General features: G+C 46.2%; 1 protein-coding gene across 1 annotated transcript in view; it reads right to left on the bottom strand.

Annotated features, from left to right (window-relative positions):
* Window positions 1-17,345, bottom strand: part of TMC5 (transmembrane channel like 5) — a 91,289-nt gene that overhangs the window by 17,881 nt on the left and 56,063 nt on the right. Inside the window, exons 9-15 of the mRNA XM_017849597.1 lie at window positions 15,256-15,316; window positions 13,857-14,026; window positions 10,401-10,556; window positions 8,333-8,484; window positions 5,131-5,209; window positions 3,123-3,220; window positions 886-981 (exon numbers count right to left, since the gene is read on the bottom strand). Coding sequence (XP_017705086.1) covers window positions 886-981; window positions 3,123-3,220; window positions 5,131-5,209; window positions 8,333-8,484; window positions 10,401-10,556; window positions 13,857-14,026; window positions 15,256-15,316 — 812 coding nt within the window. The remainder of the gene's footprint in view (window positions 1-885; window positions 982-3,122; window positions 3,221-5,130; window positions 5,210-8,332; window positions 8,485-10,400; window positions 10,557-13,856; window positions 14,027-15,255; window positions 15,317-17,345) is intronic.

Raw genomic sequence — 17,345 nt, 5'->3', positions numbered from 1 at the left:
TTTTTTTTTGAGGCAGAGTTTCACTGTTGTTGCCCAGGCTGGAGTACCATGGCACGATCTTGGCTCACTGCAACCTCCGCCTCCCGGGTTCAAGCGATTCTCGTGTCTCAGTCTCCCGAGTAGCTGGGATTACAGGCGTGTGCCACCATGCCCGGCTAATTTTGTATTTTTAGTAGAGATGGGGTTTCACCATGTTGGTCAGGCTGGTCTTGAACTCCTGACCTCAGGTGATCCGCCCGCCTCAGCCTCCCAAAGTGCTGGTATTACAGGCTTGAGCCACCACACCTGGCCTTAAAGGCAGCTATTCTTATATGCATTTATAGATGAGTCTGAGGCTCACACAAGCACAGTGATCTCCATGAGTGGCAGAGCCAGTCTCAGAATTCAGTTTATCCTGTTCCAAATCCAATACTTTCAAGTCAGCAACACCCCATCAGATGGAACCTGGGAATGTGATTCACCATACAGAATTCCGGCATTAACTGCATCATGTTAAAATAAATATGCAAAAGTAATGCAGGAAGATTGCTTGAGCCCAGCAGGATGAGGCTGTAGTGAGCCATCATCATGCCACTGAACTCCAGCCTTAGCAACAGAGTGAGACCGTATCTCAAAAATAAATAAATAGGCTGAGCATGGTGACTCACACCTATAGGTGGCCTCCAGGTTGGGATCCCTGCTCTATGCTGATTCTTGTCTGAAGTCCTTAAGCTCTCATAAAGGAAAATAGTAGTCTAAATGCTAAATTCATGGTACTCAGACTGGCTGGATGGCGTATCACCCATGCAGTTTTAAAAGCAACAGATTCTGGAATTTTGCCACCAAAACACCAACTCCACAGTCATGTGGGAACCACTGGGCATTTTGCTGAGTCACAAAACTTACCACACCAGAGTTTGTGCATAGATCAGTTCTAGAACGTTCCTGGCAATGTCAAACTCCGGAAGGCCAAGACTTGTGATCAGCTGCATCCCGATGATCCTGTGAAAACATACTGAGTTTAGTACCCAAACCATAACTCCCACTTTCAGAAGATCCCCCACAGACTAGGACAATCAAAAGAGACCCTCACCAGCTTGAAATAAAGTCATAAGTTCCCTTGAAAATTTTTCAACAGTTGTAAATCTATAAGCATGTTTTTGAAGAAGTATTTGAAGGGATTGAGGGAAAACTAATTTAACACAATGCAGTCAAGTGGGGGTACTGCTAAAGTGGTTTAAAAAGTTCTAGAGAACATTTGTTACCCTGAACATTTAAATTATCCCACTGTTATCTTATACCCCTCTTTGCTAATTAAAGCTTCTTTTTTCATGAACCGGATGAACTCAGCACCTCTCAACTCAGATAAACATTTTTAAATTTTTGGTTGCTGCTATCAAATTAATTATATTTCCCTGTGTTCTAAATCCATAAGAAGGAAACCAAGTTTCCATTTACTCTGGGGAAACTTGATTCCATATTAATTTATTCATAAAGAGGAGTTGCCAATTTAAAAAAAGTTCTGTCAAAAAAAACCTCTTCACCTTTTTTTTTTTTTTTTTTTTTTTTTTTTTTTTTTGAGATGCAGTCTTGCTGTGTCACCCAGGCTGGAGTGTAGTGGCGCAATCTAAGCTCACTGCAACCTCCACCTCCCGGGTTCAAGCGATTCTCCTGCCTCGGCCTCCCAAGGCACGCACCACCACGCTCAGCTAATTTTTGTATTTTTAGTAGAGATGGGGTTTCACCACATTGGCCAGGCTTCTCTTGAACTCCTGACCTCAGATGATTCACCCGCCTTGGCCTCCCAAAGTGTCGGGATTACAGGCATGAGTCACTGCACCCGGCCAAACCTTTTCACCTTTATGTCCAGGCCCTCAACAGAGGCTAGAATAAAAGCACATTCTGGCAAAAATGAATGAGGAAATTTGGCATTGAATCTACCCACTGATAAAATAATCAACATCAGACCATCCTATCTGATGGTCAGACCATCTTATTACTAGAATAGCTTGCGGAAATACATAAATGTCTGTAAGGAATGAGAGGCTAATCATATTATTAAAAAAAAGAATTACTAAATTTTAAAAAGCAGACATGGGACAATAACAGTGCCTCAATTCTGTATATATTGTATCTAATATAAAATTAGTACATCAATTCAATTAAAACAATGAGATAAATCTACATGTGCTGACATGGAAAGATGTCAAAGCATAGGGACAGATCAATAAAAGCAAATTCTACAATATGTTGCAGTGTGACTCCATTTTTGCTTTTGAAAATTATGTAGTATTATATAGTAAAGACACACACAGAACAATGTGTGCATAGAAAAATCTGGAGGAATATATACTAGAATATTAAAATTATCTATAATGGATAAGATTTCTTTTTTTTTTTTGAGATGGAGTCTCGCTCTGTCGCCCAGGTTGGAGTGCAGTGACCGGGTCTCGGCTCACTGCAAGCTGCGCCTCCTAGGTTTACGCCATTCTCCTGCCTCAGCCTCCTGAGTAGCTGGGACTACAGGTGCCCACCACCTCGCCCGGCTAGTTTTTTGTATTTTTTTGTTTTTTTAGTAGAGACGGGGTTTCACCGTGTTAGCCAGGATGGTCATGATCTCCTGACCTCGTGATCCACCCGTCTTGGCCTCCCAAAGTGCTGGGATTACAGGCTTGAGCCACCGCGCCCGGCCCAGATTTCTTTTTTTCTTCTTTCTTTGCCTTCTTCTTCTTCTTCTTCTTTTTTGAGACAGAGTCTTCCTATTTTGCCCAGGCTAGTCTCAAACTCCTGCCCTCAAGTGATCCTCCTGCCTCAGTCTCCCAAAGTGCTGGGATTATGGGCATGAGCCACTGCCCTCGGCTGGATAAGATTTCAAATGGCTCAGTTTCTGTCTTTTATTTCTAGAATTTGTTTTCAAAAGGTTGTAAAAGGTCAACTGAACCAAGTGAACTATGACAACAGAACTGTTAGGTTAAGGTGAAATTTTAGCTAATTTAGACGTGAACAGTATCCCCAAGGACAACAGGCAGACTTGGAACAATGCATGCTTTGAGTATGTCAGGGACCTGTACGTCCCACTCAGCCAGGATCAGGTTCTGGTTACAGCATCAGGCACTAATTACTTAAGAATGACAAATATTTACCTCCTCAGAAACTCTCCCAGGAAGGAATCGGCTAAAGAGAACACAAAATCCATCAGAAGGAGACGGTAGATGTCCTGGCCAATGAGAGTTTCCCAACACTGGAAGGCAAACAAGAGTCCAGACGTGGGAAGGGGCTGTGGCCTCAGCTCAATTCTCCTCTGTTCCTGGCTCTATGTACCCATTCGGACATAGCTAATGGTTGGGTTTGACCAAGTCCTTGTGTACTCAAAAAAGTAGATTCACTCTGAAAAAATGCAGCTGAGTTTGTTTTCAAGGGTGGTGTTCTCTTTTGGGTTTCCTTCTTCCCCCGATTAAAGCTTGCCTTCCACACATACCCAAACTTTCCCAGTTCGTGATCTCTCCCCATAAAACTTTTCATCCGTGCCCCATCCCCTCTGGATCCCATTGCTCAGCCAAGGGTAATCAGTTTCTTCAAGAGAGCAGGAAGTGCCAACGGCTAAGAATGCCTTCACTCTTTTTGCTTATTGACCTTAAAAAAAATCAATTAATGTCTGCTTGATTAAGAAAGTGGCCTAGAGGTTTAGTAGGCTAGTGTAAAGTGGAAGCTCAAATTAGTCAGTTTATAAAAGTAGTCACTAGGAACTTTTGCAGGAAGTCAGTGCTATCAGCTGATAGACTGGGAGCTTTTAGATTTGGCTGGAGGAGAGGAAACTTTTGGGTACATGGCCCAAGGATGGATGAATGATGAATAAGTAAATGGATAGATGGACATATAGATGGATGGATGAATGGATGGATGAATAGATGGCTGGATGAATACGTGAATTGATAGATGGATGCATGCATGAATGAATACATGGATGAATAAATGGATGGATGGTTAGATAAATGGATAGACTAATACATGAATGAATAGATAAATATATATATGGATTAATGGATGAATGGATCCATACATGGATGGATAAATGGATAAGTGGATGGATGTATGAATGGATGGATAGATGGATACATGGATGGACAGATGAATACATGGATGGATGAATAGATGCATGGATGGATAAATGAATGATAGAGGGATGATGGATGGATGCATGAATGGATAAATGCATGGAAGAAGAATATGGTATCTGCTGTAACCATACTAACTTGCAGGGCTGATTTTGATTCTCTTCGACAATTAGGGAGAGAAGTTGAGGGTGCCATGTTCATATAAGATGGTTTGAGTCTAGACACAGCAGAGCTATTTTAGGGCCCAGGAATAATGGGTGACAGAGAAATAGAGAGGGGCTCCTGATTCCCTGACTCTACTTCCAACCCCAGGGCATCCTGGGTATCTGAGGGCTCATGATGACCATCAGCTAAGGATTACTGTGTAATGTGAAGGCACATTATCATGGGGGATGCAGTAGCAGGGGCAGAGGCATCCCAATGAGAAGGCCAGGGAAGTTGGCTTGTTCCTAAATCCACATGGGACACTACCCTCAGGCACCCATTCTCTGAGGTTAGTGAAGACTAGAAACTGTAGTCAAGTGAAGAAGGGCCAGGAACAGTCAGCATTAGGACATAATTGTTACTGCCAGCATTTATGAGTTTACAGATTGGTAAAGCCCAGGGTATCTAGGTTACAGGGAAAATAGAACATCAAGGATCAAAAAGGATTTTGTCCAACCCCAAGGCTGTTAGGACAGACTAGCGCTAAAATTACTACTGTCTACTGCATATGCTGGGCACTGAACTTATACTACACATGATATTGTTTAATCCCAATTTTACAGATGAGAAAACTGAGGATCAAAGAGATTAAGTGACTCGGCAGATGACACAGCACAGCTGGCCTTTGAATCATGTCCTCCTGACCCTAGAACCTGAGCTTTTTTGTTGAGACCCATTTTGCCTTACGTTGCTTTCCAGATTAGTTTTCGTTCTCTTTCCACAAGGGATTAATACCAACTATGGAGTGTGATGACTCTTGAGAAACCCATGTCTTCCCTGTTGGTCAAATGCTAAGAAACCAAACTTAAGGCAGAGAAGCTTAGAATCTCACCTCTTCACCAGACAGGGCCACGTTGTTGAGCCAGTAGTAACAAAGAATGCCAATTATTGATATTTTCAAAAAGATGTTTCTAAACAGAAGAGACAACATTTATGATTACTTTCAATGGCAGTCTTTCACGCTGTCTGCCAATAGTTCCTTTGGGACACATGGTAAGATCGAAATTCCTGGCGAATGGTGAATGAATTGTGAGCAGAAGCAACCTGTGTCACTTCTAAGCTGGAGCACGTAATGCCCCTGTGAGACCCTCCAAAACTCCCCATCTTCCTTTTGGAAAGGCGATCAATGATATTCAAGATGATTGCTGCTCTCTTAGCCTGGATCCCTCAGTGACTAACATAGGAAGGTCCCTCCTGCCAATCCACACTGTGTACGTAACATGAGTAAGAAATAAACCTTTGTGTTCTAAACCACTGAGATTTGGGGGATTGTTACTGAAGTGTAACCTGATTTATTCTGACTGAATAAATCAGGTTCTCTTTTGTTGCATCTCCAAATGATCTGATTTCACTTCCCATTATAATAGTAAATGTACATAAAGTTTATTGGGTGCTGATGCAACATACACTGCCAAGCTCTTTATTGAATCATCCTCCTCAGTCTTTACAACTCCATCATCTAGTAGATGGTATTTTGTGCCCATCATACTCAATATGCAAGGTTATGGGGTGCAGTGAGACCTAATATTTCCCCTTCTATATGTACTTTAAAAAGTGGTACCACGGATTCGTGGGTGGGATGTGGGGAATAATGAGGGCATAGGAATATGGTCAGAGTTTTCTTTCCCCTTCCTCCCTCCCTCCCTTCCTTCCTTCCTTCCTTTCTTCCTTCCTTCCTTCCTTCCTTCTTTCTTCCTTCCCTCCCTCCCTCTCTTTCTCTCTTTCTTTCTTCTTTCTTTCTTCCCTCCCTCCCTTCCTCCTTCCTTCCTTCCTTCCTTCCTTCCTTCCTTCCTTCCTTCCTTCCTTTCTTTCTTTCTTTCTTTCTTTCTTTCTTTCTTTCTTTCTTTCTTTCTTTCTTTCTTCTTCCCTCTCTCCCTCCCTTCCTTCCTTCCTTCCTTCCTTCCTTCCTTCTTTCCTTCCTTCCTTCCTTCCTTCCTTCCTTTTTTTGAGACAGGATCTCACTCTGTTACCCAAACTGGAATGCAGTGATGTGCTCTTGGCTCACCGCAGCTTTGACCTCCCAGGCTCAAGCACTTCTCCCACCTCAGCCACCTGAGTAGCTGGGACTACAGGTGCAATCAACCATGCCTGACTAATTTTTAAATTTTTTGTAGAGATGGAGTCTCACCATGTTGCCCAGGCTGGTCTTGAACTCCTGGGCTCAAGCAATCCTCCCACCTTGGCCACCCAAAGTGCTAGGATTACAGGCATGAGCCACTGCACCTGTCTGGAATTTTCATAATACGAATTGGATATAATCGACTGACTGACCGATTTGCTCATTCATTCACCAACCATTCTTGAACACCTATGATATCCCAGGCACTGTGAACAAAGCAAAGATTTCCCCCATAAACTGTGGGGGAGGAAGATAATAAATAAATACAAATATGTCAGGAAGTGGTAAGAAAATTATACTGCAGAGAGTGAGCTGGGATCGTGCCACCGCACTCCAGCCTGGGTGACAGAGTGAGACTCCATCTCAAAAAAAAAAAAAAGAAAGAGAAAATTATACTGCAGAGGAGAAAAGGTGGTAGGGAGCTGTTATTTTTAATGGGATATGTAAGAAAGAGTGCAACATGAGGGTGATGTTTGAAGAACACAAAATGCATTCAGGAAGCAAGCCATGTGGTCGTGTGTGGGAAGAACATTCCAGGCCCATGCAAAGGTCCAGAGGTGGGAATACAGTTTGGCATGTTTGTGAACGCTTAGGAGGCCTGTGACGGGGACAGGCAGTGAGCAAGGACAGGGGGAGAAAATGAAGCTGGAGTGCTCGCTGGGAGCCAGATCTCACAGACCATGGTAAGGCAAGGGCTATGGAACTGATCAGCAAAGAAACTCAGTCTGCACTGTACAGACCTATACTTTTTTTTTTTTGAGATGGAGTCTCCCTCTGTCACCCAGGCTAGAGTGCAGTGGCACAATCTCGGTTCACTGCAACCTCTGCCTCCCAGGTTCAAGCAATTCTCCCACCTCAGCCTCTCGAGTAGCTGGGATTACAGACGTGCGTCAGCACACCCAGCTAATTTTTGTATTTTTAGTAGAGACGGGGTTTCTCTATGTTGGCCATGTTGGCCAGGCGGGTTTCAAACTCCTGACCTCAGGTGATCCACCTGCCTTGGCCTCCCAAATCACTGGGATTACAGGCATGAGACACCGCACCTGGCCTACAGATCTATACTTATAAACCCCACCATAACCATGAAGAAGGCAGGGAAGAAACTAGAAGGACAAAATTTGGGTAGTTCCAGACTTTGTGTATCAAAACTCCAGGATCACTTCTAGCACATATGGTACCTTTGTGGGAATCACAAAAAGGCACCCCGTGGAGGCTAGTGAGTTGCCCAAAGCACTCCTCCCACCTTTGTTTGGGTGGTGGAATTACAAAAATGCGCCTCTTCCTCCCATCTGAGGCAGTGGGTACCAGGACTCACAGCTTGACTAAGGGGAACGCTGGATGATTTCAGGCCCCTCCTCAACCCAGGAGCCTTTGTGTGTGCACTGCCTGCCCATCTGTACATCCCATACTTGAGAACTACATCAATCCCCCGCTGGTAGCAATCAGGAAAGCAATCAAGCCATGACTTTGAGCAAAAGCCCACACCACACAAACAGACTTCGCTCTTTTGTTGTTAAGACAGGGTCTTGCTCTGTTGCACAGGCCGGAGTGCAGTGGTGCAATCATAGGTAACCTCAGACTCCTGGGATCAAATGATCCTCTCACCTCAGCCTCCTGAGTAGCTGGCACTAACAGGTACATGCCACTGCATCCAGCTGACTTTTTGTATAGCCAGCATCCAGCTATGTTGCCCAGGCTGTTCTCGAACTCCTGGTCTCAAGTGATCCTCCCCTCTCAGCCTCCCAAAGTGCCGGGATTACTGGCATGAGCCACCACGCCCAGCCACACTTTACTTTTGAAATTCCTTCTTTCTGGAGAACAAAACTTTGATACTAAAGCATAATCTTTTCTAGCTACCATCCCAACTTCTCCCCGTGGAAATAGAGGCTGGTGTTGGGCGCGACAGATCACCTACCGGATCAGGAGAATGTAGACTTCGTGCCGTGGCATCTCGTACCTCTCCACGAGCCTGAACATGGAGTAGATGCACGGCACGGCCAGATTAATGCAGGACACAACGAAAGGCAGTAACAGCACCGCTCCAGGGTTACTGTGCGTCTTCAGGAACTGCAGGGGATCGGGGAGAGAATGGAGGGCTGACTTGTACACTGTACCCCTTTCTGCCTCACCCAAAAGTCTCCCATGATAGAAAACCTGCGAAGTAGCTCCTCTGGGGTTAACTCTTTAGCTATTTATTTATTTTTATTTTTTTGAGATGGAGTCTCACTCTGTTGCCCAGGCTGGAGTGCAGTGGCGTGATCTCGGCTCACTGCTACTTCCACCTCTTCAGTTCAAGTGATTCTCCTGCCTCAGTCTCCAGACTAGCTGGGATTACAGGCATGCACCACCATACCCAGCTAATTTTTGTATTTTTAGTAGAGATGGGGTTTTCCCATGTTGGCCAGGCTGGTCTCTAACTCCCGACCTCAGGTGATCCATCCACCTCGGCCTCCCAAGATGTTGGGACTACAGGCACGGGCCACTGCACCTGGCTAGGTTAACTGTTTTAGTAACTGTTTTAGCTAGGTACCATTAATTTGCTTACCCCGTGCCAAGCAAACTGAGGCTCAGGGAGGGGAAGACACTTATCCAAGGTCACCTAGCAAGGAAGTGGTAGATTGGAGCCTAGGTGGGTCCCACTCAGGAGCCTGAGCTCCAACAGTCATTCTGTGGCTTTCCGTTTTTTACCAAGATGCCCGGGGCAATGAGGATGTGCTCCCGCCTGTTGACCATAAGCTGAGTCTCCTGAAGCTACAGCCCAAGGGGATCAATCACCATGGAATTTCTCCTTGCCTCTCCTGCGTGGCCTTGTTCATTGTCACCAGGCTTCACCTGTCTCTGAGTTCTGAATTAGGGGGGTTGGGGTCTACTAGCCCGTGCTGCACATTTTTCTTTCTTTGGAGATGGAGTCTCGCTCTGTTGCCCAGGCTGGAGTGCAGTGGCATGATCTCAGCTCACTGCAACCTTTGCCTCCCAGGTTCAAGTGATTCTCCTGCCTCAGCCTCCCGAGTAGCTGGGATTACAGGGGTGCACCACCACACCTGGCTAATTTTTGTATTTTTAGTAGAGATGGGGTTTCACTATGTTGGCCAGGATGGTCTCGAACTCCTGATCTCAAATGATCGGCCCACCTCGGCCTCCCAAAGTGCTAGGATTACAGGCGTGAGCCACTGTGCCCAGCCCCATGCTGCACTTTTGTGTGAGGCTGGGAGAGGCACTGGGCCTCCAGGACGAGGTAGCACTCTGGCATTTGGCTGGGAATGGAGCCAGGGCTGCACCTCTGCCAGGCATCCTTTGTGACCCTTGGAGTTACCTGATATGTCACATTCCCACATCCTCCCTGCCTGGCCTCATCCTACCTCCATCTACCTCTGGATGGTTCAAAAGCACCACTTGCATTTTTGGTGGTATCTTTGGAGCCAGGGTAACCTGGGTTCCAGTATGGCTCCCTCCCCACACGGAAGCTGCAAGGTCTAGGGCCAGATCCTTAGCTTCTCTGAGCCCCTCTTCTCCATCTGTACAATGGAGAAATGATCACATAACCCATAGAGAGGTTGCAAGAATTAACTGAGATTAAACAAGGCAAGGTCTGGCCCCAGGGCTGTGAAACGACACAGCTGAGCTACCGTTCATGTGAAATCGTAGTCACCAATGAATGACCACCACCGTAGCCAGGACTACAGGTGCATGCCACCACGCTGGGCTAATTTTTAAAATTTTTATAGAGATGGAGTCTCCATGTTGCCCAGGCTGGTCTCTAACTCCTGGGTTCAGGTGATCCTCCTGCCTCAGCCTCCCAGAGTGTTGGGATTACAGGTGCAAGCCACTGTGCCTCACCCCTGCATTTTTAACAAGTTCTCTGCTGGTGCTGATGCTGCGGGCCATAGATCCTGGGTTGAACTGTGGGCTGCACAACATCGTTCCCCTCCAGCACCTCATCCCTACACCTGGTTCTCTCTGCCCTGGACCCTGGTGTTGGTTACCTCTAAGTTGTACTCAGCCAGGTAATAAACGGCTGCACAGCAGGCTATGGCCACCCCTGTAGAGACAACCCAGGCCATCACATAGGCAGAGAAGCGGGTCAGCTGCTGCTTGAACGTCAACTTGGCATTCTCCTGACGGAGCTCTGACAGGTTCTCCTAGAAACATAAGAAAGTCAAGTTTATGGCTGGGCATGGTGGCTCATGCCTGTAATCCCAGCACTTTGGGAGGCCAAGGAGGGTGGATCACTTAAGATCAGGAGTTTGAGCCCAGCCTGGCCAACATGGTGAAACCCTGCCTCTACTAAAAATACAAAAATTAGCCAGGCGTGGTGGTGCATGCCTGTAATCCCAGCTACTCGGGAGGCTGAGCCAGGAGAATCACTTGAACCTGGGAGGTGGAGGTTGTAGTGAACAGAGATCGCACCACTGCACTCCAGCCTGGGCGACAGAGTGAGACTCTGTCTCAAACAAATAAATAAATAAAAATAAATGAAAGTCAAGTTTATCTAGAGATCCCTCTCCACTGCTAGCAAAGATCCCCAGGGAATGCTTGCCACCCCCCAGAGACATAAATCCAGCCCAAATCCATAGGCGAGACAGAAACGGAACATTTATGATGAACAGGGATTATGGGAGACCCACGGAGGACTCTGAAATGGGCCAAGAATCTCCAAACACTGCTTCCATCTTACAGAAACAGTTGGGATTCATAGATAGGGACCATGTTCTTCAGAAAAGCACACTGAGGTCACAAAATTCTTTCTTGAAGAATAAGATTGGGTATCTGCACTGAGAAAGAAGCTCACATCTGTAGCCCTCTTGTCGAAGCCCCTTTATCTGGCTGGGTTTGGTGGCTCACACCTGAATTCCCAGCATGTTGGGAGGCTGAGGTGGGAGGATCACTTGAGCCCAGGAGTTTAAGACCAGCCTGGGCAACATAGTGAGACTCTCTCCCTGAAAAAAATTTAAAAATTAGTTGGGCACGGTGGTATGCACCCGTAGTCCCAGCTCCTCAGGAGGCTGAGGTGGGAGGCTAACTGCAGCCCAGGAGGTCGATACTACAGTGAGTTATGATTGCACCACTGCACTCCAGCTTGGGTGACAGAGCAAGACCTTGTCTCGAAAACAATAAAAAAAATTTAAAGCCCCTTTATTTATAAAATCAGCTTGCTCTTTTTTTTTTTTTTGGAGATGGACTTTTCACTCTTGTTGCCCAGGCTGGAGTGCAGTGGTACGATCTTGGTTCACTGCAACCTCCACCTCCCGGGTTTAAGTGATTCTCCAGCCTCAGCCTCCTGAGTAGCTGGGATTACAGGTGCCCGCCACCACACCCGGCTAACTTTTTGTCCTTTTTTTAAGTAGAGATGGGGTTTCACCATGTTGGCCAAGCTGGTCTTGAACTCCTGACCTCGTGATCTGCCTGCCTCGTCCTCCGAAAGTGCTGGGATTAGAGGTGTGAGCCACCATGCTCAGCTGCTTTTTCTTTTTAATAAGTTTGTGTCTATAGACCAGCGTTTCTCGACCTCTATACTATTGACATGGTGGGCTGCATAATTCTCTGTTGCGGGAGCTGTTCTACGCATTGTAGGATGTTTAGCAGCATCACTGGCCTCTACCCACTAGATATCAAGAGCACCCTCTTCCCAATTGTAACAATCAAAAAAGTCTCTAGATGTTGTCAAATGTCCCCCTGAGGGGCAAGATTTCTCTGGGTCGAAAATCATTGCCCTGGCTGGTTCACGCCTGTAATCCCAGTACTTTGGGAGGCCAAGGAGGGTGGATCACTTGAGGCTAGGAGTTCGAGACCAGCCTGGCCAATATAGTGCAACCTCATCTCTACTTTAAAAACTCCAAAAATTAGCCAGGTGTGGTGGCAGATGCCTGTAATCCCAGCTACTTGGGAGGCTGATGTAGAAGAATTGCCTGAAACCGGGAGGCAGAGGTTGCAGTGAGCCAAGATCAAGCCACTGCACTCCAGCCTGGGCAGCAGAGTGAGATTCCGATAAAAAAGAAAAGAAACAAAGAAAGAAAAACAGCCAGGCATGGTGGCTTGTGCCTGTAATCCCAGCACTTTGGGAGGCCGAGGCGAGTGGATCACGAGGTCAAGAGATCGAGACCATCCTGGCTAACACGGCGAAACCCCCTCTCTATTAAAAATGCAAAAAAAAAAAAAAAAAATAAGCCAGGCGTGGTGGTGGGCTCCTGTAGTCCCAGGTACTTGGGAGGCTGAGGCAGGAGAATGGTGTGAACCCGGGAGGCAGAGCTTGCAGTGAGCCAAGATCGCACCACTGCACTCCAACCTGGGCAACAGAGCAAGACTCTGTCTCAAAAAAAAAAACCACACACACACACACACAAAACCAAACAACAACAACAACAAAACATTGCCTGAGAGTAAATATTTTTCTTTCTTTTTTTTTTTAAATTTATAGAGACAAATTCTCGCTGTGTTGCCCAAGTTAGTCTTGAACTCCTGAGCTAAAGCGATCCACTTGCTTTGGCCTCCCAAAGGGCTGGGATTACAGGCGTGAGCCACCTAGAGAAAAGCGCCTGGCCTAGAGTAAAGTTTAAACCTGGAACTGTGGGGTCAAGAAACAGGTACATTAACCAGGTGCAGTGGCTCACACCTGTAATCCCAGAACTTTGGGAAGCCAGGATAGGAGGATCACCTGAGCCCAGGAGTTCGGGACCTGGAGAACATAAGGAGATCTTGTCTTTACAAAAAATAAAAGTTAAAAAATTAGCCAGGCATGATGGCTCATGCCTGTAATCCCAGCTACTTGAGGGGCTGAGAAGGGAGGATCACTTGAACCCAGGAGTTTGAGGCTTACAGTGAACTATGATGGAGCCATTGCACTCTAGTCTGGGCAAAGTACATTTAACAGTGATATAAATTGCTAAATTGGCCTCCAATAAGATTGTATGAATTACAAAGCCAGTATGTCATGGGAAAACGTCCATTTCTCTACACTTTACCCAGCTCTAGGCACTATGAATATTTTAATTTTTTTTTTTTTGCCAGTCTCATGGGCAATAAAACAATACTTCATTATTACTTTAAGAAAAGTTACATGTAGCCGGGCGCGGTGGCTCAAGCCTGTAATCCCAGCACTTTGGGAGGCTGAGACGGGCGGATCACGAGGTCAGGAGATCGAGACCATCCTGGCTAACACGGTGAAACCCCGTCTCTACTAAAATACAAAAAACTAGCCGGGCGAGGTGGCGGGCGCCTGTAGTCCCAGCTACTGGGGAGGCTGAGGCAGGAGAATGGCGTAAACCCGGGAGGCGGAGCTTGCAGTGAGCTGAGATCTGGCCACTGCACTTCAGCCTGGGAGACAGAGCCAGACTCCGTCTCAAAAAAAAAAAAAAAAAAAAAAAAAAAAGAAAAGTTACATGTATATTGGAGAAGGGAAGGAGACCAGCCGACAGCAAATGAGTAAAGTGAGCTCGCCTTACCCTTATCTCAGTGCTAAGATTCTTCTGTTTTAGCTTCACAGCTTTTTCATGAGTGACAGTGAAGTCCCAGCAAAAGATCAGCTTAGTGATCCCTCCAGAGTAAATGTGGGGGTTAATGAAGTTGTCCCGGAAGTACTTGGCCATGCTGGAGAAGGCAGAAACCAGAATACCTGAAGGTTATTACGGCAGTCACTGGGAGTACAGGGCTTCAACAAAGGGCAGTCCTGTTATTAATGGTGAAAGGCAACGTGAAGACTTAGCCCCAAGCTGTTGGCCTGGAGCAGTGTGGTCACAACACAGTGGTTAAACAAGCACTGGCTTTGGGGCCGCACAGGCCTGGCTTGCAACTCTGGCAACTGAGTTGCCAACTGAGGGATTATTGTCTTGTGAATGGTTCTGATTCTGAGCCTCAGTTTCCACATCTGTAGAGAGGGAATAACAGTAGTACTCACCTTACAGAATTTTTTTTTTTAGACAGAGTTTCACTCTTGTCTCCCAGGCTAGAGTCCAGTGGCATGATCTCCACTCACCGCAACCTGCACCTCCAAGGTTCAAGCGACTCTCCTGCCTCAGTCTCCCAAGTAACTGGGATTACAGGCATCCATCACCACGCCCAGCTAATTTTTGTATTTTCAGTAGTGGCAGGGTTTCACCATGTTGGCCAGGCTGGTCTTGAACTGCTGACCTCAAGTAATCCACCCAGTTCCCTGTTGCTGCTATAACAAATGACCACCAACTTAGTGGCTAAAAACAACACAAATTTGTTCTTTTTACCCTTCCAGAGATCAGAAGTCAGAAAATTGTTTTTTCCTTGTTTTTATGTTTGTTTGTTTGTTTAGAGACGAGGTCTTGCTGTGTGGCCCAGGCTGGAGTGCAGTGGTGTAGTCATAGCTTACTGCAGCCTCCACCTCCCAAGCTCAAGCCATCCTACCGCCACAGCCTCCAAAGTAGCTGGAACTAACAGGCACATGCCACCATGCCCAGCTAATCAGAAAATGAGTCTCACAGGGCTAAAATGAAGGTGTTGGCAGGGCTATGTTCCTCCCAAAAACTCTAAGGGAGAATCCATTTCCTTGTCTTTTCCAGCTTCTACAGGGTGCCCCCTTTCCTTGGCTTGTGGCCATCTCCTCCATCTTCAAAGCCAGCAGGGTAGCATCTTCTCATCTCCCCGCTTCTCTCTGACCTCCTGCCTCCCTCTTATAAAGACCCTTGTGATTCCATTGGGCCCACCCAGATAATCCAGGATAATATCCCCACTTAAAAATCCTCAATCACATCTGCAAAGTACCTTTTGTTATGTGAAGTTACATATTCACCAGTTCTGGGGATTAGGCTGTAGACATCTCTGGGGGATGGGGGGAGATTATTCAGCCTTCCAAAGAGTCCATGCAGTGCTTACAGCAGCAAGCAGTTGATGAAGGCACTGTTGTTGTCACGGGATGTCTCAGGCCCAGGAAGCCCTGAGCACCCACACAAAAATGCTGCATAAGACAAACGGATGCTGCTCTTCTGAAATTTGCCACCACTCAGTAACAGCAACTTAAGAATCATTTCTGGCCAGGTGTGGTGGCTCACACCTGTAACCCCAGCACTTTGGGAGGCCCAGGCGGGGGGATCACCTGAGATCAGGAGTTCAAGACCAGCCTGGCCAACATGGCAAAACCCCATCTCTACTAAAAATAGAAAAATTAGCTGGACTTGATGGCACAAGCCTGTGATCCCAGCTACTCAGAAGGCTGAGACAGGAGAATCACTTGAACCCGGGAGACGGAGGTTGCAATGAGCCAAGATCGTACCACTACACTCCAGCCTGGATGACAGAGCAACACTGTCTCAAAATAATAATAATAATAATAATAATAATAATAATAATAATAATATCATTTCCTACTTTGACAGAACAAAACAAAATCTCATTTTAGTTTGAATTAGCATGCTGGCAGTCAGGTTGCTGTGGGTTGAACTGTGTACTTCCCAAAATTCATATGTTGAAGTCCTAATGCCCCAGTACCTTAGAATGTGACTGTATTTGGAGGTAGGTCTTTTAAGTGGTAATTAAAGGCCAGGTGCAGTGGTTCATCCCTGTAATCCCAGCACTTTGGGAGGCCGAGGCAGGTGGATCACTTGAGGTCAGGAGTTTGAGACCAGTCTGGCCAACATGGTGAAACCCCGTTTCTAATAAAATTACAAAAATTAGTCTGGCATGGTGGCGTGTACCTGTAGTCCCAGCTACTAGGGAGGCTGAGGCAGGAGAATCCCTTGAACCCAGGGAGGCAGAGGTTGCAGTGAGCTGAGATCACACCACTGCACTCCAGCCTGGGCAACAGAGCAAGATTTCATCTCAAAATTAATTAATTAATTAATTAATTAAAGTGGTAATTACATTTTTAAAAAATGGGGTCATTAAATTGGGTCCTAATTCAATAGAAATGGCATCTTCATAAAAAAGGGAGATTAAGACACAGAGGGACAACCACGTGAAGACACAGGCAGGAGACAGTGGCCATCGACAAGCGAAGGAGGAGGGAACCAACCCTGCTGACACCTTGATCTTGATCTTGGACTTCAGGCCTCCAGAACCATGAGAAAATAAATTTCTGTTGTTTAAACCAATGGTCTGTTGTACTTTGCTAGGCAGCCCTAGCAAACTAATACAGAGATTGCATGTTGTTTTTCTTTCTTTCTCTCTCTATTTTTTTTTTGAAACAGGATCTCCAGTTGCTCAGGCTGGAGTGTAGTGGAATGATCTCAGCTCACTGCAGCCTCGACCTAATGGTCTCAGGTGATTCTCCCACCTCAGCCTCCCGAGTAGCTGGGACTACAGGCGGGCGCCACCAAGCCAGGCTAACTTTTTGTATTTTTAGTAGAGATGGGGTTTCAGCATGTTGCCCAGGCCAGTCTCGAACTCCTGGACTCAAATGACCAGCCTGAATTGGACTCCCAGAGTGCTAAGATTACAGGCATGAGCACCACACCCAGGCTTTCGTATGTGTATTTTCCATTTGTACCTCCTGTCTGACAGTTATCTATCATGTTCTTCTCTTCATATCATTGCTGGGTAATTGCACCCTTATTATCAAGCTGACCAATTTCTTAAAAGCACACAAAAACCTCTCTCCCTCTATCCAACCTCCTATTTTATATTGCAGGACAAGGAATAATCGGACAGCAATAGAAAGTCAAAACTGCAGGCTGGGCACGGTGGCTCACACCTGTAATCCCAGAACTATGGGAGGCCAAGGCGGGTGGATCACCTGAGGTCAGGAGTTTGAGATCAGCATGCTAACATGGTCAAACCCCGTCTCTATTAAAAATACAAAAATTAGCAGGGGCATGGTGGCAGGCACCTGTAATCCCAACTACTGGGGAGGCTGAGGAAGGAGAATCACTTAAACCTGGGAGGCAGAGGTTGCAGTGAGCCAAGATTATGCCATTGAACTCCAGCATGGGTGACAGAGCAAGACTCCGTCTCAAAAAAAAAAAAAAAAA

This window comes from Rhinopithecus bieti, unplaced genomic scaffold (genome assembly GCF_001698545.2).
Source record: "Rhinopithecus bieti isolate Rb0 unplaced genomic scaffold, ASM169854v2 scaffold_1918, whole genome shotgun sequence".
NCBI lineage: Eukaryota > Metazoa > Chordata > Mammalia > Primates > Cercopithecidae > Rhinopithecus > Rhinopithecus bieti.
This window is presented reverse-complemented; position numbering and strand designations above follow the sequence as displayed.